The 22895-nt window shown below is 33.3% G+C and overlaps 1 protein-coding gene across 9 annotated transcripts in view; it reads left to right on the top strand.

Moving 5' to 3' along the window:
* Positions 1-22677, top strand: part of EPHA5 (EPH receptor A5) — a 400766-nt gene extending 378089 nt beyond the window's left edge. For 6 of the 9 annotated variants that reach the window (XM_027544624.1, XM_027544622.1, XM_027544620.1 and 3 more), the window contains 3 exons: positions 6904-7097; positions 9679-9834; positions 18058-22677. In XM_027544624.1, the coding sequence (XP_027400425.1) occupies positions 6904-7097; positions 9679-9834; positions 18058-18163 (456 nt within the window). In that variant the 3' untranslated portion in view covers positions 18164-22677. Of the gene's footprint in view, positions 1-6903; positions 7098-9678; positions 11242-18057 lie in introns of those variants that run through there. The other 3 variants (XM_027544625.1, XM_027544626.1, XM_027544623.1) reach the window with 1 other exon arrangement.
* The last annotated feature ends 218 nt before the right edge of the window (positions 22678-22895 follow it).

Raw genomic sequence — 22895 nt, 5'->3', positions numbered from 1 at the left:
CATATTCAGTAATTGGGAGTAATCTATACAAGGGCCTTCCTGATAGCTCAGTTAATAAAAAAAAAAAAAATCCACCTGCAATGCAGGAGACACCGGTTTGATTCCTGGGTCAGGAAAATCCACTGGAGAAGGGATACACTCCCCACTCCAGTATTCTTGGGCTTCCCTGTGGCTCATCTGGTAAAGAATCTGCCTGCAATGCTGGAGACCTGGATTCAATCCCTGGGTTAGGAAAAGCCCCTGGAGAAGGGAAAGGCTACCCACTCCAATATTCTGGCCTAGAGAATTCCATGAACTATATAATCCCTGGGATCACAAAGAGTCAGACATAACTGAGCGACTTTCACTTTCAATCTACACAGACCATGGCCTTGGTATAACATGATGATGAATTTTAGAGGTGTTAGGGTTAAGGTCTGTAGGTCAGTTACCATGCCTGCAGATGAAGATATGTGAGACAGATTTTTGTGGTTGCCATGCTCCACTTTTTTTGCAACACAAAGCAACTTTTCCACACCAGTTCCAGAAGCATCTGTTCCATGATTCTGTAGGCTTTTCTTTCTGAAGGAAAATTCAGAAAAGGCTGATTACAGACCAAACTAGCCCCTCAGCTGATCTCAGGACCTCATATAGTTCTTAACCTCTCCCTCCTCCAGCATCCATTCTGACTTCCCATCACCAACAACCTGGCAAATCATGGTGGCTTAACTGGTAGGCTGAATCAATCTTTCATTCTTGGAGGTAAGCATTTTCTGTTCACAGTTGTTATAAAGAAGTAACAAGAGGGCCCCTTAGAGTTTTACCTGGGGTCCACATAAATTTCTCCTTGCCCCAACTGTGTGAAAGCAGTTCCAATGCTTCCTGCTCTTCAGTATCAATAATCTTGGCCATCATGGTGAAAGACACCTCTTCTCTTGTGCTTGTACCTGTTCACAGATAGTCCAGAGTGCCCTGGGTCACATCTATAACCTGTTGTCACCTAGCAAGAATCACTGGGAATAAAGAACAATGTAGAAATTTCTGATTCAATACATAAACTGCATCCCGAATAATGACACCTAATCCTATCAAAGTGTTGCCTCCATGTTTGTGCTTCAGTGGTGTCTTTAAAAGTCTTCCAGCATTCTGTGAGGTTTGTTGCTTCTGGATAATGAACTGTGTATAATGGTTGCTGGAACCAGCACATAACAGAGAATTTTCAGAACATTTCCACCTGAATGAGATTGTGTTGGTAGCTTGCAGCTGACATAGAGGGAGTGTTTATATCAGATAAGTAAGAAAATATTTGATTCATTATATTCTTTGCAGGCAAAGATGGAGAAGCTCTAAACAGTCAGTAAAAACAAGACCTGCAGCTTATTGTGGCTCAGATCATGAGCTCCTTATTGCAAAATTCAGACTTAAATTTTAAAAAGTAGGGAAAACCACTAGGCCATTCAGGAGTTTGGAGTGTTAGTTGCTCAATCATGTCCGGCTCTTTGTGATCCCACAGACTGTAGCCTGACAGGTTCTTCTGTCCATGGGAATCCCCAGGAAAGAGTACTGGAGTGGGTTGCCATTCCCTTCTCCAGAGGATCTTCCCGACCCAGGTATCAAGCCTGGTCTCCTGCATTGCAGACAGATTCTTTACTATCTGAGCAACAGTGAAGTTCCATTCCCAGGTATCACCTAAATAAAATCCCTTACAATTATACAGTGGAAGTGACAAGTAGATTAAAGGGATTAGATCTGATAGACAGAGTGCCTGAAGAACTTTGGTTGGAAGTTCATAACATTGTACAGGAAGCAGTGATCAAAACCATCCCCAAGAAAAAGAAATGCAAAAAGGGAAAGTGGTTGTCTGATGAGGCTTAAAAATAGCTGAGAAAATAAGAGAAGTGAAAGGCAAAGGAAAAAGGGAAAGAAATAACCAACTGAATGCAAAGTTCCAGAGAATAGCACAGTGAGATACGAAAGCCTTCTTAAATGGACAATACAAAGAAACAGGAAAACAGTAGAATTAAAAAGACTAGAGATCTCTTCAAGAAAATGGGAGATACCAAGGGAATATTTCATGGGAAGATGGGCTCAATAAAGGACAGAAATGGTATGGACCTGACAGAAGTACAAGAGAGTAAGAAAAGATGGGAAGAATACATAGAATAACTATACAAAAATAGTCTTAATGACCCAGTTAACCACAATTGTGTGATCACTCACCTAGAGCCACACATCCTGGAGTACGAAGTCAAGTGGACCTTAGGAAGCATTACTATGAACAAAGCTAGTCGAGGTGATGGAATTCCAGATGAGCTATTTCAAATCCTAAAAGATGATGCTGTTAAATTGTTGCACTCAATATGCTAGAAAATTTGGAAAACTCAGCAGTGGTTACAGGATTGGAAAAGGTCAGTTTTCATTTCAATCCAAAAGAAGGGCACTGCCAAAGAATGTTCAAACTACCGGACAATTGCACTCATTTTGCATGCTAGTAAGGTTAGGCTCAAAATTCTTCAATCCAGACTTCAACAATACATGAACCAAGAACTACCACATGTTCAAACTGGATTTAGAAAGGGCAGAGGAACCAGAGACCGAATTGCCAACATCCATTGTATCACAGAAAAAGCAAGGAAACTTAAAAAAAAAAAAAAAAAAAAACCTTCTGCTTCATTGACTATGTGAAGGCCTTTGTTGTGGATTATAACAAACTGTGGAAAATTCTTAAAGAGTTGGAGTACCAGAGCACCTTACCTGTCTCCTGAGAAACCTGCATTCAGGACAAGAAATGACAATTAGAACCGGACTTAGAACAACTGACTGGTTCAAAATTGGGAAAGGAGTATTTCAAGGTTGTATATTGTCACCCTGCATATTTAGCTTCTATGCAGAGACATCATGTGAAATGCCAGGCTGAATGAAGTGAAGTGAAGAGTGAAGATTACCTGGAGAAATACCAACAATCTCAGATATGTAGATGATACCACTCTAATGGCAGAAGTGAAGAGGAACTAAAGAGCCTCTGGATGAAGGTGAAAGAGGAGAGTGTAAAAACTGGCTTAAAACTCAACATTAAAAAATCTAAGATCATGTCATCTGGTACCATCACTTCATCGCAAACAGAAGGGGAAAAAGTGGAAACAGTGGAAGATTTTATTTTCTTAGGCTTCAAAATCATTGCAGACTGACTGCAGCCATGAAATTTAAAAAAAAAGACTTGCTCCTTGCAAGAAAAGCAATGATAAAGGTAGTGTATTACAAAGCAGAGACATTATTTTGCCAACAAAGGTGCTTATTGTCAAGCTTATGGTTTCTCCAGTAGTCATGTATGGATGTGAGAGTTGGACCATGAAGAAGACTGAACGCTGAAGAGTTGATGCTTTCAAATTGTGGTACGGTGAAGAGTCCTTTGGACAGCAAGAAGATCAAACCAGTCGCTGCTGAAGGAAATCAATCGTGAATATTCATTGGAAGGACTGATGCTGAACCTGAAGCTCCAGTACTTTGGCCACCTGATGTGAAGAGTCGACTCACTGGAAAAGACCCAGATTCTGGGAAAGATTGAAGGCAAAAAGAGAAGGTGACAGAGGATGAGATGATTAGATAGCATTACTGACTCAATGAACATGAATTTGAGGTAATGAAGGACAGGGAAGCCTGGCATGCTGCAGTTCATGGGGTTGCAAAGAGTCAGAAACGACTTAGCAACTGAACAACAACAACAACAAAGCAATGTTATAAATTCCCCCCAAGAAGAGAAAGTTGTTAAATATTTACCAGCATATCCTTATGTATGTGATAAGCTCACAGATCCTTTACTATGATGTGGATATTCTTGTTACGTGATATGTTAGGTGTGAGTTCATGTTTGTGGATCAGGCATTCCAACCTGTAAATACTAGCTAGAGCTCTGTGGGTAGCAAAAGCAAACCATACCCAGAAAGGGTATATGTACCTGAAAGATGAACCTCCTGATACTTGCATCATGGAAAGGGCCCAACAGAGTCACCATCAGGTAATTACTGCCTTATCACAATAGTGCTCAGTGTTGGGACATATGTATTGGAAGAAGAGGCAGCATTCTTTAAATTGTGTTCAGACTATTGATTTACATGTCAGTGCCAAGAAAATGCATAGCATATGACAATATTTCAGTTATAGAAGTCTGAAATGGTGCCAGGTTGTCTGTAAAAATTCTGGCTATCTTTTTATTTATTATCTTTTCATTTGTTCATCTCAACCATGTATATTAAGAAATATAATCATAATAACAAAGTCAATTCATTAGATTATGATTCATTGGCCATACATTGTAAATTTTATGGTAAAATGAACAGCCTACATAGAACTTTGGTAGATTTCTAGCTTTTCACAAACCACCAGAGTAGTAACACCATTCATTTCTACCTCAAGCCATGAAAGGAACAATAGGTAAAAATGAAAAAAAAAAAAACAAAAACAAAACTGCACAATGTCCAAATATAAAATCTAAAATTATAGCACTAAATATATTTTAAATATACATTCTAAAGATGAATTTAGAATTAAATTCAATAACCTAATTACAGGGCCAAGTTCTAAGTTAGCTTAGAGACAGAATATTATATCTATATATAAAATTACAGCTGAAAAGAAAAGTAATATATTCTGGAAATAATTTCTCAGATCAGATAACTTACAAATTCCTTTAAAACTAAGGAATTGGTTTAATTTATTCATTTCACGATAACATATAATAGCAGTCCCCAAGCTTTTTGGCAGCAGGGACCAGTTTCATGGAAGACAATTTTTCCATGGACTAGAGTATGGGGTGTTGGAGGAGAAGAAAAAAGGGGGCATGATTCAAAGACATTACATTTATTGTGCACTTCATATCTATTATTATTACATTAGCTCCACCTCAGATCATCAGACTTTAGATCCCGGAGTTTGGGGACCCTTGACTTGTAAGACTAGATGGTCAGAGAAGGAAAGAAAATAATTTTTAAAAATAGATGTCAAAGAAAAAAAAGTAGGTGTAATTAGTATTAAGCTTTGAGGACAAGCACATTATAAGATATATCAGATTTTATGTAAATATGAATGACTACTTTCACTGCATAGTAAAATATTTCATGATATAAATTCTATTAAGACATTTAATTCTGCTACATAGACATTATTAGAGAATACCCATTGTCCTTATAAACAATGTGGAGTCTTATAATAAGCAAATTAATGAACTTTCATAAATATAGGAGTGCAAATGGCACTTTTAATTTTTACTATTCATTTATTTGATCACTGGTGATAATAATTTCTTAGAATTGATTTAGCACTTTTTTCTTTTGTAAATTTTTTATTAGTACCTATTTCTTATTTGTTTTATTATTTTACTTCTCAATACTGTGTGAGATTTTAATACACTAGATATGTTAACTGTATCTTATAATTTTTAAAATATTTTCTACTATGATTTGCCTTTTAACTTTTTGTATTTTTTTGAGTCAACTAAAGCAGTAGATGACTCTCAGAGTCCTTGAGTTCTTTTTATTTCTTTGCCTGAACTTAACTATTGGTGCTTCTCAGGAACCTTTATTTTGTGTCCTTCCCAGGGAGCTATAAACTACACCCGACCTCAAGCTGTGACCAAGTGCTGATGACCCTCACATTCATATTATCAGCCCAAATATCTCCTGTACTCTAGCCAGATTCCTGCAAATTGCCATCCACAGTTGCCTAAACTTACTTCAAATAAAACAAGCTCCAGATTATACCTGTCAACCTTACCCACCCCCATAAATGTTCTTACCTAAAATTAACAGCAAAAATCAACTAGCATGAAAGGCTTGAACTTATTTTCTCTCAAAAATTTTCTCTACTAGCCCCTCTACCCATGTGTTATAAATGTCTCTGAAATCTGCCATTTTGTCTTCCTCCATCTGCCCCTGCTTTTGTTCAGATGCTGTTTCCTTTATCATTAGAAGACTGATTTCTCTCCAACCTTTCAAAATTGTCTTTATAAACTCTCTATTATAATCCTATTTTTTCTAATTGTCAGGTCAAATCTAAAGTGTTTGTTGAAACAAACACGTAACAATCATTAAGAAAATATTCAAATAGGATTTGAGAAATATGCTCATCATTATTGGTTTTTGGTATCATTTAAATATTAGAATTTAAATCATTGAATAACATATGTATTATTGTTTGATAACATGAACAATTCTAGAGTTAGATAGTTTGATGGCAGCAGCAACATTAAGAATGTTTTTGTTTAAAAAAAAAACTCACAATTAGACTGATACTCATATGTGTGGTTGCATTTAAAATCAGTGATGTTTGTAATGCTCACACTACTAAACAGTCATTCCAAATTCCCGACTGAAAACAGTAGGTTATAATAAACAGCCAGACCTTGATATTATAAAATGATACAGGAGACAGTTATACTAATTTAGCCTTTGACTTATCCATCATTTGCCATCCAAAAGTCTCTTTAGAAGTAAAATTGTGCTTCTATTATTTTTAAAAATGTGGTTCTACACATAATTTTTCATTAAAAAGACATTAAATTTTCAGAGAAATCACTAAAAAAGTTAATCTCTATTTGATTCCAGAATATGAGGATAAATAAAGCATGAACTATTTACTTTTATGTCAATTAATTTTATAAATTACCCTTTATCAATATTTTAGGTGAAAATGATTACCATTTATTTTCTTTATCATAAGTGAGGAAAGCCTATCTTTGTATGATAGCCTATTATTTCTTTTCATCGTGTTTTGCAGCAAAAGGAGTAATGAAGGGTGTTAGAGGCAGTGATGCTGGTTGTTATTGCAAGAATAAGAGTAAGGATGCAAGCTAAGCAGTGGGAAATTTCTCAAACTATTCTGTATTTAATCTGTGGTGTTGGGGGACCCGTTCTCTTTCACTTTACACAGGTGATTAAAGCCGTAGAGGAAGGCTACCGTCTGCCAAGCCCCATGGACTGCCCTGCTGCTCTCTACCAATTAATGCTGGATTGCTGGCAGAAAGATCGAAATAGCAGGCCCAAGTTTGAAGAAATTGTCAACATGTTGGACAAGCTGATCCGTAACCCAAGTAGCTTGAAGACACTGGTTAATGCATCAAGCAGGTACAAGGCCAGACTGGGGAGATTTTTCTGAATATTGCAAATTCAGATTAATGCCATAGATATCAAGTTAATGAAATTATTTTTGTACACATATTAGCCTATGAACCTATATTACACTAATTTATTTGAATATGGTTTTTGCATAATGTTCTTTACATGAATGAAATATAAATGGTTAAATTATACTTAAAAACACCTATACCTAATCTAATAGTGTAACCTACCAGTTTCAGATAAATGTTAACTGTAGTCAAATTCAGGTAATATTTCCTAAAAATCCCCAAATATATGTACTTTCCAGTGCTTTGAACCCCACATAGGTTTGGATGGGGAAATAAGATTATAAGATCACGGGAAAAAGCCAGTTAATCACTGAAAAAATTTTAAACCAGAAATATATAACAATTACTCTTGATTTCCTTAGCTAGATTTCTCAACCTGTCATATTCTATAAACATCAACAACTCCTTAAGAGACTCTTTCCTCTTATCCAGTTGAGTATAGACATTTGGATAATCATTTACTGTGTAGTTTAAACAGGACTTGAAACTAATAAATGAGTAATCTTGTGGAAAAAACTTGTGTGAGCAAATGAGCATTTTTAAAATTTTTCTGAATGCCTGTAAATGCATTTAAATAATGTTATCTTATATAAAGAATTCTTAACTCGTTTACTTGAAAAATTACAAAATTGTCCTCTCAATAAAGGACATCATTTTGATTATGTACTAGGAAATATACCAGATTATTATTTTCACTATATATAAGGCAGTTATCGTTCTCTACAAGAAAAGGTATCCTTCTGGTAGCTGAATTGACTGCCCATAGTATGCACCAAATGAGAAACAATTTATTGATAAAGTTACATAAGTTCTGTGACTCTGGTATAAACATGTGTTTACTAGACAAAGAGTCATTTTTAAATACAAATGAGGAATGAATCTTCAAACTCTGTTCAGGCATCATTAGCTTTCTGTGGTAGCAAATGGAGAATACATCTTAGAGATTACTCCTTATGTTATTCCCAAAGTAACTGCTTTTAATTTGTTTGTTTTTTTTTTTTTTGTCATCTAAAATATTGTGTTTCTCTCTAGTTGTTTGAATTATGTTGTCACAAATTGATGTAAGGAAAGGAAATCATAAAGAGAAATTTTAAGTTCTAAATTGTATTAATTTCAACATCATCATTATAGATTGAGAGCAGTTGAAAATTTTCTAACAAAATTTCATATTACTTTACATATGTATTACATAGAATTCAACTTGCTAGATTTCATTTAACAGATTTAGCTTAAGACTCTATGGCCAACACTCTGTATGGGTGGACATAGAGGGCTGACTCTACTATATCATTTTATATAAGAAACTTGAGCATCCATGGATTTGGGTATTAATTGGGTGGAGGGCTGGTCCTGCAATCAATCAGCTGCAGATATTAGGGGGAGGGCTGTATCATTCTCTACCTGATTTTTTATTCATTCATCTACAAGTCCTGGTTCTCGAAGATGTTAGTTCCTGATTCACTGTCTCTTTCTCTCTGTTCCTACACATGTCACAAAATTAGGTGAATTGAGTAACCATGTAGATGATATTCAAATATTTCTCAATACCTTGAAATTTTCTCCTTCAGTGATTTTGGTCTCTAACCCACCTTGGACTCTTTTTCATAGTCATAGTCTAGACTTTGCTATTACCCCAAATTGCATCTCTTCTATTATCTCAATTTCAAGATCCTGTTCTCCAAATTCAACAAATCTTGGACTCTACTATTTATTGACTACAAATTACTACAAAATGTCTATTTATTCATCCAATAAATATTCATGTATGTATTCTCTGTCAGGCTGTGGGCTAGGTGCTGAGTATGCAGAAATGAGTAACAAACTCTTGAGGCAGAGAGAGATGAAATAAAATAAAAACTTAAAAAGAAATACTTTAGTTTTAGAGTGGAGAATGAGAGTAAAATTTCCAGAAATCATCATAATCATTTCATATATTATTGGTCAAGGAGTGTAAATTTAATATAGTTAAGAGCATCACATAGTTTGATTAATTCTATTTTGTTTTCTTATGTATTAATATTAAGGGTTACATTTTGCTTTCCAGTTCTACTCCTAGGTGAGTTAACAAGCACTCCTATGTAAGAGCATAAAATAAAGGATAACTAATTTCTGGTCTTCTAGGAAATAAGATTAAATGAGTACAAGTTTCTCTAGCAAAGTCTAGAAGCAATTGACTTTACACAAATTATCCTACATGTCTCTATTTGGTAGCATTTTCTGTATTTTACAAACAAAACTGAAGTAGGAAATTAATACATCTAAATTAATAACATGGAATTTTTTCCTAATGTTTTGTATTACAGAAAATTCAGTTATCAAACCATTATAAGTCATTGTTAATTATGGATAGAAAAAATCTGAATAGGCTGATTTTTGCATTCTGTTTTTCAAATTATTTTCTTCCTTGTTAGCATTTGTATATTTTTCTCCTATAAATATACTTATAAACTCAAAGATCCATTGGTAATGAGTTAATATTACAATAAATTTTTTAATATTTGTGTTTTTTTGTGTTTTAGAGTATCTAATTTATTGGCAGAACATGGCTCACTGGGATCTGGGGCCTACAGATCAGTAGGCGAATGGCTAGAAGCAATCAAAATGGGCCGATATACAGAGATTTTCATGGAAAATGGATACAGTTCAATGGACGCTGTGGCTCAGGTGACCTTGGAGTGAGTAATTTTTCTGATAATTTTTACGTAATTGCTGGGGCAAGAAAAATTGTTCAGAAACCAATCTGGATGAGATCAAGGGAAATCAGTTAACCTTTGTCCGTGTGTGGCAGCTTTCAAAGAAGCGTCTTCATTTTTAGCCTGTATTGTTAACAACTGCATGATTAATGCTACTTGTGGCCAGTATCTTTGCTTCTTTGCTTCAAACAAATAACATTTGAGTATTTGATTGATTGGAATAACATCTTGGCAAAATACTGGTACTCTGTGTTGTAGAAAAGATGTTTTCTTGACAAAGTTTTTCTACTGATACTGTGTTATATGAATGTAAATACAAAACAAACTGTAAGCACAATTGGTGCTGCTAGCCCTGTAACAACAAAACATACTCTTAAGTTTCGGCTTTGATGAATACCCAGATAACAACAGCTTAAACAAAGCTTCCTGGGCAGGAATCTCATCCCGTTTACTATAAGTGGTGCATCTTATATTCTTGCAATCCAAGGATATATTAGATCCTGCCTTGATTTTTGTTATTTGGTACAATCTCAGTGGAAACCAATTGTGCCCTCTTCTGTTTGCACGTTTAAGATAAAATCTATCAAATCTTATTATATAAAAATCACTAGAGTTAAAAATTGAATTCTTTAGGGTTGTAAGTTGTTTGTATTTTATTATATACTCTGTACGTGTAATTATTTTAGCCTAATATTTGTAATTTGTGAAAACTAACTGTTGTTATGGTGGTTACATCTGGATTACATTAACAAAAATGATGTTTTAACCTATGAATATAATAATAACAGTTCAAATTGCCTACACATTCAAAGGTTAAAATATTGTTGTAAGTTTTAAAGCATGGTAGAACTTTCTAAAGCACTAAACCACAGTCTTTCTTCCATTACATCACATAATATGAACACTGAGCACTTGGTTCTCACCATTTCTACTCTGGCATTCTCTGGTTTATTGAACTCACTGCCTATCCACAGAAAAGGTAACAGGGTACCATCACTGATCACCAATTAATGTCACTTTCTCAGAATTTCTCTTCTTCATAACTATAACTAAAAGGACCTAAAATCACCACTCAGCTAGCTATCTTAATGTATTGAATATCATTCTCACCATCACCACTAGATCATATCTACTTGAGAGCACATATACTTTGCCCATTATTTCTTTGGACACTCAAAAAACTCATGAGTACTATATTTGAAATAGTAAACAGAAAAATTTATTGATAATTTAAAACTATTTTTACATGATTGCTATTTAATTTTTCAGTAAAAATGGTCATTTTAATTTATTAAAGTCATTTGTCATTTTATATTAAAATGATACTGTAGGTATTTCTTCTACCCAATGTCAGATTACTTGTAAATATGTAATAAAACTATTTGCATTAAACCATGTCTCTCTTTTTATTAAAATAGCACATATACATGTATATATTTACATCCACTACTTTTTTGTTTCTCCGTAACAGAATAGTTATAATCACTAATAATGGCTTTTGCATTAATTCCTCTGTTTTACTTTCATTGGGGCCCCCAAATACTATAAATATGTTAAAAATTTTACATTATGGTTTCACTTTTTATTATGTCTAATAATTCCTTTCTGTTTACTTTTCTATTTTCCCTTCTGTTTCAAAACTCTCTCATTTTGTATGTTTTCTTTCAAGACTTAATAGCTTCTTCTCTCATCTTGTGATGGTCTGAAACTCGCTTCTATTCTCCTGTATTTTTGTCTGGTCAAATCTTCTCTACATGGTTGAGTTTCTTCCCTCTCTGTTGCTTTGATAGCATGTTGCCTTCTGTATTGCCTCCTTTCATATATTTTATGGTGTAATTTATTTACTCTGACCTAAGAATAAGGTGAAATTAAGAGATTTACCAACATCTTCCTGTTCAGAGAATGTTGGTGTCAATGTGTCAATTGCTTCAGTTTCCTGGGACTATAAATACCACATTCCTTACGAGGAACTGAGCCAGCCAAACTTAAGTGAAGCCGATTTATTGGAGAGTCCAACACATGTCTTCTTGTTTATTGTATTTTGACCACATTTTCCCTCTATTAGTAAGAACGTATTTATCAAAATGTTATGTTAAATAACGCACAGAAGAATGAGCAATCAGTTACTTGTTTGGTCAAGAATATAAAAAAAAGACTATATGTGCATTTTGCTTGCTCTTGACCAAAAAGAAAAAAAAAAAAAAAGCCAGTCATTATTAAGGACTATGGCAAAGGAACTAAAATATTAGTAAAGACAAAGACAAAATCTTAAATAATTAAAGATTTATTTCTACATGGTCTTTTTTGTTGTTTAGTCACTAGGCCCATGTCTAAATAATAATTTTATGTAGCCTGTATAAACTATAATGAAATAAAATATACCAGTATTATTGCCAGAGCATAATTTTGAAACTGAGAACTGGAAGAATATACTCATACTGTAAAAAATGCTTTGAAAAAAGTTAAAATTAATTAATATAGAGAAAAAGACCAAACTGCCATATACATACCTAAGAAAAATATGTTATTAATATAATTTGTGCCATCAAATTTGTTCTCATGATGGATTTTGAATAAGGAAGAGGAAACAATTATAATTTTTCAGAACCACATACTTTGGTGAAAATTTCCTTCATCGAGGTTTAATTTTATTTATGTTTTTTTGGCCAGCACATATATGTAAGGCTTGATGTGGAATAGAAATAAAATATTTTTAGAATTTAGAGTTAAAATGTATTAAACAAAAGTGGCTTTCAACTTCAGATGTTTCTGTCTGCTGTTCTCTGTGCCTAACCTTGGCTGTTCTGTGTGCAGTACTCATATGACAACAATTGTTGTAGCAGCAATGATGCAATCTGTACTATGGCGTTTAAGTGCAGGGAGTTATGGTCTACAGGGGGATCTGTGAGCTTGAGGTGAGTTGCACATTGAATCCAAATATTGAAATTAAGGACAGTAGCACAGCTGTTTTTTAAACTTCTTGTCAGATCAGTACTGTCAACTTTTGATTATTCAGAAAATGAATAAAATCCAATAAACTTTATTATACCAATCATGTGTAAGCTGAAGCAATTCCTATTTACTTATTTATTTATTGAATTGAGGTCTTAAAATATTAAAATTAAGTGTCGCAAATCTGGAGCCAAAATTTGTGCCCACTAACTCAAATGGAGAATTCCATGGACTGTACAGTCCATGGGGTCGCTAAGAATCGGACACGACTAAGTGACTTTCACTTTTACTTTCTACTCAAATTTAACTTATTGATAAAGTCATTATGCATAATTTAGTATATGCCTAAAGAACACATATGAGTACTTAATATCCTCCGTGTTCTGCATAAGCTAAAACATCCAGTGTAACTCTCACAACGCGATGGACATGAGTTTGAGTGAACTCTGGGAGTTGGTGATGGACAGGGAGGCCTGGCCTGCTGCAATTCATGGGGTCACAAAGAGTCGGACACGACTGAGTGACTGAACTGAACTGAACCCTCACAAGGTCTCATCAATTGAAAGTTATAGCCAGGTCATGGTTAAGTCCTCCCTGCCAAGATATATGTATACCTTGTACAGTACATATATGATTATCAGGATTCTTTGAAGTGACCAAAAAAAATCCCAAATATACAATTGCATCATAAAACTATGACAATAAGAATAAACACTGAAATTTAGTGAATGTTCATTAACCTCTCTTCTCCCTTCTCCTATCCAGCCTGTGTTGGTGGAGCTAAGTACTAGTGATATGGCTAAAAGATGTGTAAAGCAGAAGGGAGAAGAATGTAAGGGAACATTTCCTATACCAGTGGATAAATTACATCCTGAATAATCAAGAGTTGGCTCCAACATCAACTAAACCTCCTGTTTAGTTTCTACTTTTCATTCTGCCATTTAACACCATAATACCAGTGTTTTCCATTATTTTATATTAAGAAATAACATTTAAAAAAAGATTGGAATGTTGTCACAACAAAGGCAGTTCATTATATTTACAGCTTTTCTAAAACTAATCATGTTTTGTTGACAAAATTAAAACTTTTTTATGTAACAATATCAGTCTATCATGTTTAGATTCATAAGCCTATGCTGAAATTTAGTTTATTATCATTAAATTGGCTTTGGGTATTACTTAAGATTACACGTGGTCATGATAAAATTAGTATCATATATGTAAGGGGACACACCTAAAACTTTCCCTTGCTACAAAAACTCCTATATAGATAAATGAAATGAGTAAAATAACACATTTTCAAGTTTTTTTTTTTTTCAAAAATATTCATAGAGTAGCACCTTTATCATGTAATGGAAAATACTTTTATTTTTATCAAATTTCTTACATTATTACTGTTAAATAGACTATTTAATAGGTGCTTTAAGAAGTAAAATAGAAATTATTGAAAATCACAAAAATGTGAGACAAAGCTACATAAAAGAAAATACCATAATGTATTTATCAATATTGGAATAAAGTTACTTAACCTTTACAGGAAACATTTTCCTAATACCTTTTTAATTCTTATTTGTAATTTTAGTAGGAAAATATTAAATGGAATTTTTAAAGAAAACTTTGCTCCTGAGAACAGATTTAACTGCATGAATAATCTTGGTTTTCCCCACATTTTTAAAATCACACTGTATAAACGGACATTGCATGCATTATAATCATGCTACTTTCTAATTCTCTGCACATTAATTTGTCAGCTTTTGAAATGACAGGTCAGACCTCAAAAACAGCATTCCATTAAAGACACATAATTTATGGCAGTATGTAAAACTGAGTGCTGTATTTTCATAATTCCATTTATCCCATGGAAAGAGGTGTAGATAGAGGTGGGAGGTGAAATGTAAGAGAGATGAAATGTTAGAGAGAGGAGAAGGATAGAGAATTTCACTGGTCTGAAATTCTGTATGAATGTTAAGGGATTATCAGGTCATAAGATGATCCTAAATAAAATTTATGCTTGGGAAAATTTAAACAAATTTAACTTAACATCTAGATATATGAAATGTTCTGGAAAAGGTCAGGTTTTATTTGCCTATAAACACAAACTCTGTAACTGTATTAATCAAATACAATTCCTTAAAATATTCATTCTTTAGCATGATATAGATGTCATGAAAAATGTAAATTCCCAAAGCACTGAACCAGATTCTTTCTTGTGGTTATTTGCAGAGAATAAAGTTATATTTACATATATTAACAGATTAAGACAGTGGGAAAAAAAAATAAGTCAAACTAGTGATTTAATAAGAGGCAAAGCAACCAAGAGTTGGAATATGGAATACATACACACTTACGCCCATGCACCACACTCCAGAAACACATACACTTTAAATTAAGGTTTCGGTATTATACATGCAAAGTTCACCCTGTTTGAGCAGGAAAGTCTGTAATATTTTTTCAGGTCTGTCAGAATAACTATAATAGCTATTTTCAAAAACTCATTCTTAATAATTGGATTAGCCATATGGATTCTGCAGTTTAAGTATGTATATATTAAATCAGTACTTTCAAACCTTTGTCAGAATCACATGTAGGTTTATAAAACACATGATAAAACATATGTTTTAAACTTTATTTCAAGTTCTAATTATTTACATTCTCTAGTAGAGATTGCTTTCAGGTTAAGAAATTTTATCCCCTTTTCTCCTGACTTAAGTCCAAAAGTTGGTAGTGAGCACCCATAAATTGTCTTCATAATTCATGTTACATGTGGAAATATGACAGTGTTAATTAGCCCATAACTGTAGTTGCCATGAAGTATAGACTGGATTACCATAGATTCAGTCAAATAATCATGTGTTTTGTTTCCTTCATTAGATATCTTCTTTCTTTTGGAATTCTGGATATTTGATGTTATATATACAGATTTCTCATTTCACAGATTAATCAATGTTTGCATGTAATTTGAAGTTCTTTGGTCAATGTTATATCTCAGAGAAATGAGAAATTGTTTTCTGATCCACAAAAGGAAATTAACAAAAATCTATATCATATTGCTTATATATTTTCCTATCATATAGGAAGAGGACAATCTTAATTGTTACCTATTTTATTATATTTATCTCAATGCTTCTTAAGGGGAGATTTTTCCGCTCAAGGGACACTTTGCAATGTCTGGAGACATTTTGTCTTGTTACGACAAAGGGCCAGTGGCCATCCAGTATTTCTGGTATTTAGTGGGACCAGGTAAGGCATGCTGGTAGATGTCCTTTAATACACAGGGTAGCCTCTACAAACAAAAAATTATCCAGCCTGTAATGTTAACAGGGGCAAGGCTCAGAAACCCTGATTTAATTGAAAAAGACAAGATTAAACTCAAATCTCTTTTGTTCCTATGTTGTCTGCCATTAGCTGTTTTACAATCTATTCATGACTAGTGAAAGTCATTCAGTCATGTCCGACTCTTTGCCCCACCATGGACTATACAGTCCATGGGATTCTCCAGGCCAGAATACTGGAGTGGGTAGCCGTTCTCTTCTCCAGGGGATCTTCCCAACCCAGGAATCAAACCCAGGTCTCCCTCAACTGCAGGCGGATTCTTTACCAGCTGAGCCACCAAGAAAGACGATTCATAACTAACAATAGTGATTTTGTTTAAACCGAAATTTTATTGCTTTTTAAGTTTTGTTGATTGTCTTCATTGCCTCATTATTCTTAGTTTTATTATACTCTGGTGTCTTGTAGCTATAATAATTTCTAAATTAAATGTTTCACATTTACATTCAAAGAAAGAAATGTTTCCACCATAAGTGTTCATTGCTTTTTCTTTAGCTATTTGCCATTTGCTAAAACTCTCATAAGAAATCAACAAAACATAAAAGGAAAAAGACACCTAATGTATTACTTGCTGGTGCTGCTAAGTCGCTTCAACTCTGCTGCTCAGTTGCGTCCAACTCTTTGTGACCCCATGGACCAACTGTAGCCACCAGGCTCCTCTGTCCATGGGATTCTCCAGACAAGACTACTGGAGTGGGCTTCCCTCTTCCAGGGTATCTTCCTGACCCAGGGAACAAATCCATATCTCTTAGATAAATAATATTTCCAATACTAATACACATAGAGCTCCATTTACTCAATTTCTACCTTCTGATAATTAAGAGATTTTTTGAGTGTCCAAAACGATTCAGTTTTACCTATAATTCCAGTGCAATTGAATCCAATTATAAAGAATTCTAGGACAGTCTGAAATTAGTACATTTACTGAATGCATAATGTGTTAAGCAGAGTAATTATCTAAAGAAATCTAACATGGCAAACATTTTAAAATCTTGTCATTGAAAAATCTTGAATCACTAATGCTCATTTTTTTTAATAATTAACATTGTTATCTGTCAAACATATCTGAATTATTATATATGTCAAATGCATATTTTGGAAAAATAGAACTCCTGGATATCCTGTGAAATAATATTTAAAAACCATGAGCTCTGGCTTTGAGTGCCATAATATGCTATTAGTTTAGGAATCTAAACATTTGTAAGTTTATTTTGAATAATAAGCTTGTTAAAAAGCAATAATATAAAAATGTCTTTTGAAAAGATCTCTTGATAGCGTGTAATCTTCAGAATGCTCTAAACGCCAATAGAACCAAGATATATTTGATAAAGGAAGAAAGCTGTGCTACTATGGATTCCAAGTGAAAAATAAAATATTTTAAGCATTATCAGAGCAATGTAGTGATGATTATCCCCTGAAGATACCCGATATATAAAATGATTGTGCTGACTTGAGTCATTTGAAAAGGTTGGTCTTCGAATGCTTAGCTATGAAATTTTTTAAAGTATATTTTATGCTTCTTTTAGTAAAATAAAAAGTGCTTGTTCATATTGTAGGTCCACGTTTTCAAAACCATGCAATGAAATTGTACCGTTTAATTAAATATTTATTGGTAACATGTGCAAATTTGTTTTTTCTCTGCTCTGTGCCATCCGAAAAATCCAAAAGAGGAGGGCAAATATATATATATATATATTTGTTATATATATATATAACTTCTTGTTGTAAATATTTTTTGACTGCAAATAGATTCTAAGGTACAATTTTAGAGCCTGCACTTGAAAATTGGACCCCATATATCTAAATTGGGACTGTAATCTAATTAGCTTCTGCAAAAGGTTTGCCTCTTTGCCAACGTGAGGTATTGTGCTGTGCTACAAACTGAGTCAATACATACATCCAATGTGTGCTTTCTTCATGCAGGGATTTGAGACGGCTTGGAGTGACTCTTGTTGGTCACCAGAAGAAGATTATGAACAGCCTTCAAGAAATGAAGGTGCAGCTGGTCAACGGGATGGTGCCATTGTAACTTCAGTTTATTGTCACTTCGTCAAGTGAATGACTCTGCACTTTGTAAACAAGCTCTGAGATTTATTTTAACAAAAAACAAAGGGGAAAAAGGGAAAACTCAGCGATTTCTAAACATTAAGAAAGCATTTGTTTCAGCCACAGAATTTGTAATCAGTGTTTTACTAAAATCTCTTTATCTTCCTCTTGGTGTCTTCATTTTTCATGAAGCAAATATAACCTGCATGGAATAAGAACATGAAGTTTAAACACTACCTTGTATTGCAACAACAACATCCTTCTCCCAACTTCTACAAAATTTTATACATGAAATATATAACTATATATAGCACCTTTTTAGACTGAATGAAGGCAGCCCCTTTCAAAACTTCCAAGAATCTACTTGAAAGGAAAGTTTGATAGCCATCTGTAGGCTAACAAAAGCTGCAATTTACTGACGTTTACTTCAAGTCTTAATTGTCTACGAAAGTGTATTGAAGAGCAATATGGTTAGATAATTTCTAAATAGATATCTTCTTTTGTAATTTTAAATGCTGTTACACAGCATTAAATTATAGAAACTAGTGTATAAACATGTTGCTTGATCAAGGACAAGTACAATACAGGGTGTATATTTATTTTTCTGTGTTACAAAGTTTACTTTTAGTTGCTCTTCTAGATACTACTAGGTAATAAATGTGTATATACTGTATAATTTGCTGTATACCCAGGAATCAATTTAAGGTGGGGCTTTGTGTGTGTGTGGCTTGCACATGTGTGTATTACCATTCAGCTTGCATTGTTAGTAGTATTTTAATTTTAGCAACATTCAGGAACACACATTCCAGGGTATATTAGAAATAGGAGAAATAGGGAAGCAGTAAAACAAAATCTAACACAAGCTTGTGTCTTTTTTCCTCTCATGTGTCCAAAAGCTGCTAAATCTCTCTATTCAGTAACAGGAAATGTCTATAAGACTAAATCCCCTTTGGTGTTTTAAAAACATTGTGTGATATCTGTGACAATGGAGTTCTTCTAGCCATTAATCTTGCACCCCTGTAAGAAATTTCACCTTTCTGAGTCCAAGAAAATATCTTGTCAAGAAAAGTTGACACCAAAGGGCACATTTTCAGCAGGATGTAGGAGGATTTAACTGTGCAGACTTCTGTTAATATTGTTAAATCCAGCACATAGCACCAAGCATTACTCCTAAGTGTTAATCCTTTGTAACCATTTCCTTTGTAGCCTGGCTCTAGAAATTTTGATACTAAAGCAGAAATGGAATGATGTCAAATACATCCATCTTTTTTTTTTCCTTTTAGAATTTTCTCTATGGCAAGACTTGACCTGTTTTATTTGTTGATGGCTGTTTTTTCCTTTGGTAATTTTATCTTATATTCAGTTACATTGAATTGATCTTGAGGAGTCATTCTAATGTGCTATTCAGTTGGCCTTATTAAGAAATATAAAATGTCCTATGTACATGCCATGTACCAAACTTGGTGAAGAGTGATATTTGTGCTGTAATACAAATTAAACTATTTATTAGAACCTGAACAAAACTGAACTCCTTGGTGAAATAACCAAGTTCTTTTGTATTATTACACTTTATAAATCATGAAATGACATGATTATTCAAGAAGCACAGCATTTAAACAAAATACAGCCTACTTCAGATTGTCAACAGCAATAGTGTATTGGAGTAGCCTGGATTAGTGACATCCGTAAGGAACATACTTGCATTATATTGTCAGTATTCCCCCTCTCTCTCCCAAACACCTGTTTCAGTCAAACGTTAGCATGTATAGGAATAAGTTCTTCCTTTTACCCTACCCACCTTCACTTAAGTAGCTCTTTGCTAAAGAATATAGGGAGGAAAACGGAGAGAGTTTTAAACAATTTCAAATGATATATTGAGTCCTGTCAAATAGAGCTATAATTCTTTATAGGTATATACTGTACCATGGGTCCACACAGACTATGCTTAATTATTTCAGTTTAGTGAAATTTCTGAAGAAACTAGAGATGGATACAAGTTTGTCTTGATGAAATCACAAGTAAGCAAGCATCACTTTTATGAAAGATGCATTTGTTCATTTCAGGAAAAATAGTAAACTAATTCCTTTTGTACAAAATAATCAGAGATTGTGTTGCACTTATTGAATTTTGTAAAACCAACCTAATCTAAGTGATAAAGTAACAATTGAGAAACTTCAAGTAAGAACAGATTTGTTGATTTAAAAGGTAAACTGCCATAAAATTAAATTTGATGGACTGGCCAAAGTCTATCAAGTTATATACATAACAAATATATTTAAATTGTTCTCCAGCTTTATGTGTTCAAAGATGATTGCAAGGTCAGGATGGAGTATATCTAAGTGATTGGAATTTGACATTTTAATGAAGGTTTTCTCTTTTTCATAAGAGATATTTTAAATTAATTTTAATTAAATTTGTTTGCCTCTTTTGCCACCTTGATGTATATTTACAAAAGTAAATTGAGATGAAAGTTAAATAAACACATAGCTTTCATCCCTATCTCACTTTGGTTGAGATTTTCTAAGGAATGTCAATATGATTTTATATGATGTACTCCTCCTCAAAAAAGAGGAAATAATTTATTTCTAAAATATTTGTTCTCCACTGGATATGTCACCAATTGGGAAGTGCCAATCTCATCTATAAATGTGAGAAGTGGAACAAGGAGAGAAGCAGCTTTTGTGAAATACAGTGAGGCAGTAACCCAGGGCAAAGTTTGACAAATCTTGATTGTGTGATTTCTTATTCTTTTGGTTAATATTGTCACCCAGCAGACAACCAAAAGTGAAACACAGATTCAATAATTTTAGTACATGAGATAGATTTGTCAAATTAAACATAATGTTATTTTAACAATAGCAATACCTTTAGACCATAAGTCTTTCTCAGTGTTTAACTTTGAAAAAGGTGTACAAGCAGAAAATAATTTTCAACTTACTGATATCTGTTGAAGTCGCTCAATGACTACTTTTATCAATCATAATTTGTTTTCTAATCTTGCCATTTGCTCGCATGTAAAAATGACATACTCAGTTTCTCTTCTTGACCGTTGAAAATGTATGCATTGTATGTTAAAAGGTAAAAATTTCGATTTTCCCATTTAAAAAAAATTAATGTGCCTGTGTTTTATTTCTTGTGTTTTAATCACCAAGTCAGTATTCTGAAGTTGTAGGATTACTGTAAAAATTATATTCTAATATTCTATCTAAACTTACATGTGATCAGTATTCTTAGTTTTAGAGTTGTCAAAACAATACAGAACAATCTTAACTCAGTTTGTAAGAGTTCTAACCAGTGCGCAATGGTGAAGAAATAGTTTCCTATCTCAAGTTTAAATGGAAAATTAATATCATTGAGCACTTAATGTGTTTGCATGTCTGCTATTTAATCTCCATGTGAAAGTTAAAAGATTTTTTTTTTAAACACCATTCTTTCTCCCATATAAAGTGGGCTCTCAGAAGCACAAGCAGAGATACTTACCTATGGAAGACATTTTTTTACTGTAATCGTGCATTGGATGGCAAATGCCAGTTGAGTCAGATGTTAGAAATTTACTAGATGTATGATGTTCCATAGTAGAATAAGACTCTTTTATCATTTTGTTCTTTCTAAAAATAAGAAAAAAGAAAGCTAAGTATGATAGCAAACTGTCTTTGCTTATGTCCTGCCAGATGTGTAACCTCAAAATAAAAGTAGATGATCAACAATAAGATGATGATGATGATAATGAATAAACAAAGTGCTAGTTTTATTTGGAATTAATAACTAGAATAAGTCATCATTTTTTCAACTCTGTAGCACAGCTGGTTACATTGAATATTTTCTCTATTATGCTGTTAATTACATAGCAATGTATCAAAGAAGAAATAGATAAGAACTTTCTTTTCATTTCTTGTTGATTTATGAAAAAGTCTTTTTACACATAGATGATTGAATGTTCTTGTTCAGAATGACCACATAATTATTACTTAGGAAAAGACACCAATTCTTTTTTTTAAAAGAGTCTTTTATAATAATCAGAATCAAATGTCATTTGTTTCTTCTAAATGTAAATGAAAAAAGTTGATGGTGGCAAAATACGTCATGTTTATTCAGGCTGGGCTGTCTTAACAGTAGAAGTCTCAGTGGTCAACGTATTTGTTCTTCTTTAGACTGCTATTAGTTTTACAATTAATTATTTTTAAAAAGTGTGTAAATTTAATTTATAATAGTCTGAGAATAAAACTTAGACTCAGTCGTTTGTTAATATGTTTATTTTAATGTTTTAATTTCAGGCAGGTTATAAGCAACTGTATAGAGTTATTTTATTCTGTGTTAGGCACTGGGATTGCTCAAATCCATGCCTCAGCATTAATTCAAGGAAGAACTAGAATTTCTGTATTTTTTTTCTCCATTTGAAGTTCTGTGTGCATTTGGTTTGTGTACATGTTTTTTGTAGTGTAAGATACAAAATTTTATATTTTTTCAGAAAATAAAAAACCCTTTGAATACAGTTAATTCCAATTGTCATGCTTAACCCTCCCCCAAAAGACTTTAAACTTGCAATCTTTGTATAATGATTTCAGTTCCTTCTGATAAACATGTTGGGATTTCTAATGCTAAATATTAAAATGCAATGAGCATCCATTCCCTCAAAGACATATTCATGAATCTTTGCATTCAAATATATTTTGCAACTAGAGTTTGACACTGAGATTATTGGACATGAACATAAT

This window comes from Bos indicus x Bos taurus, chromosome 6 (assembly GCF_003369695.1).
Source record: "Bos indicus x Bos taurus breed Angus x Brahman F1 hybrid chromosome 6, Bos_hybrid_MaternalHap_v2.0, whole genome shotgun sequence".
NCBI classification, from domain to species: Eukaryota; Metazoa; Chordata; class Mammalia; order Artiodactyla; family Bovidae; genus Bos; species Bos indicus x Bos taurus.
The sequence above is the reverse complement of the archived record's forward strand: the minus strand, read 5'-3'. Positions and strand labels throughout refer to the sequence as shown.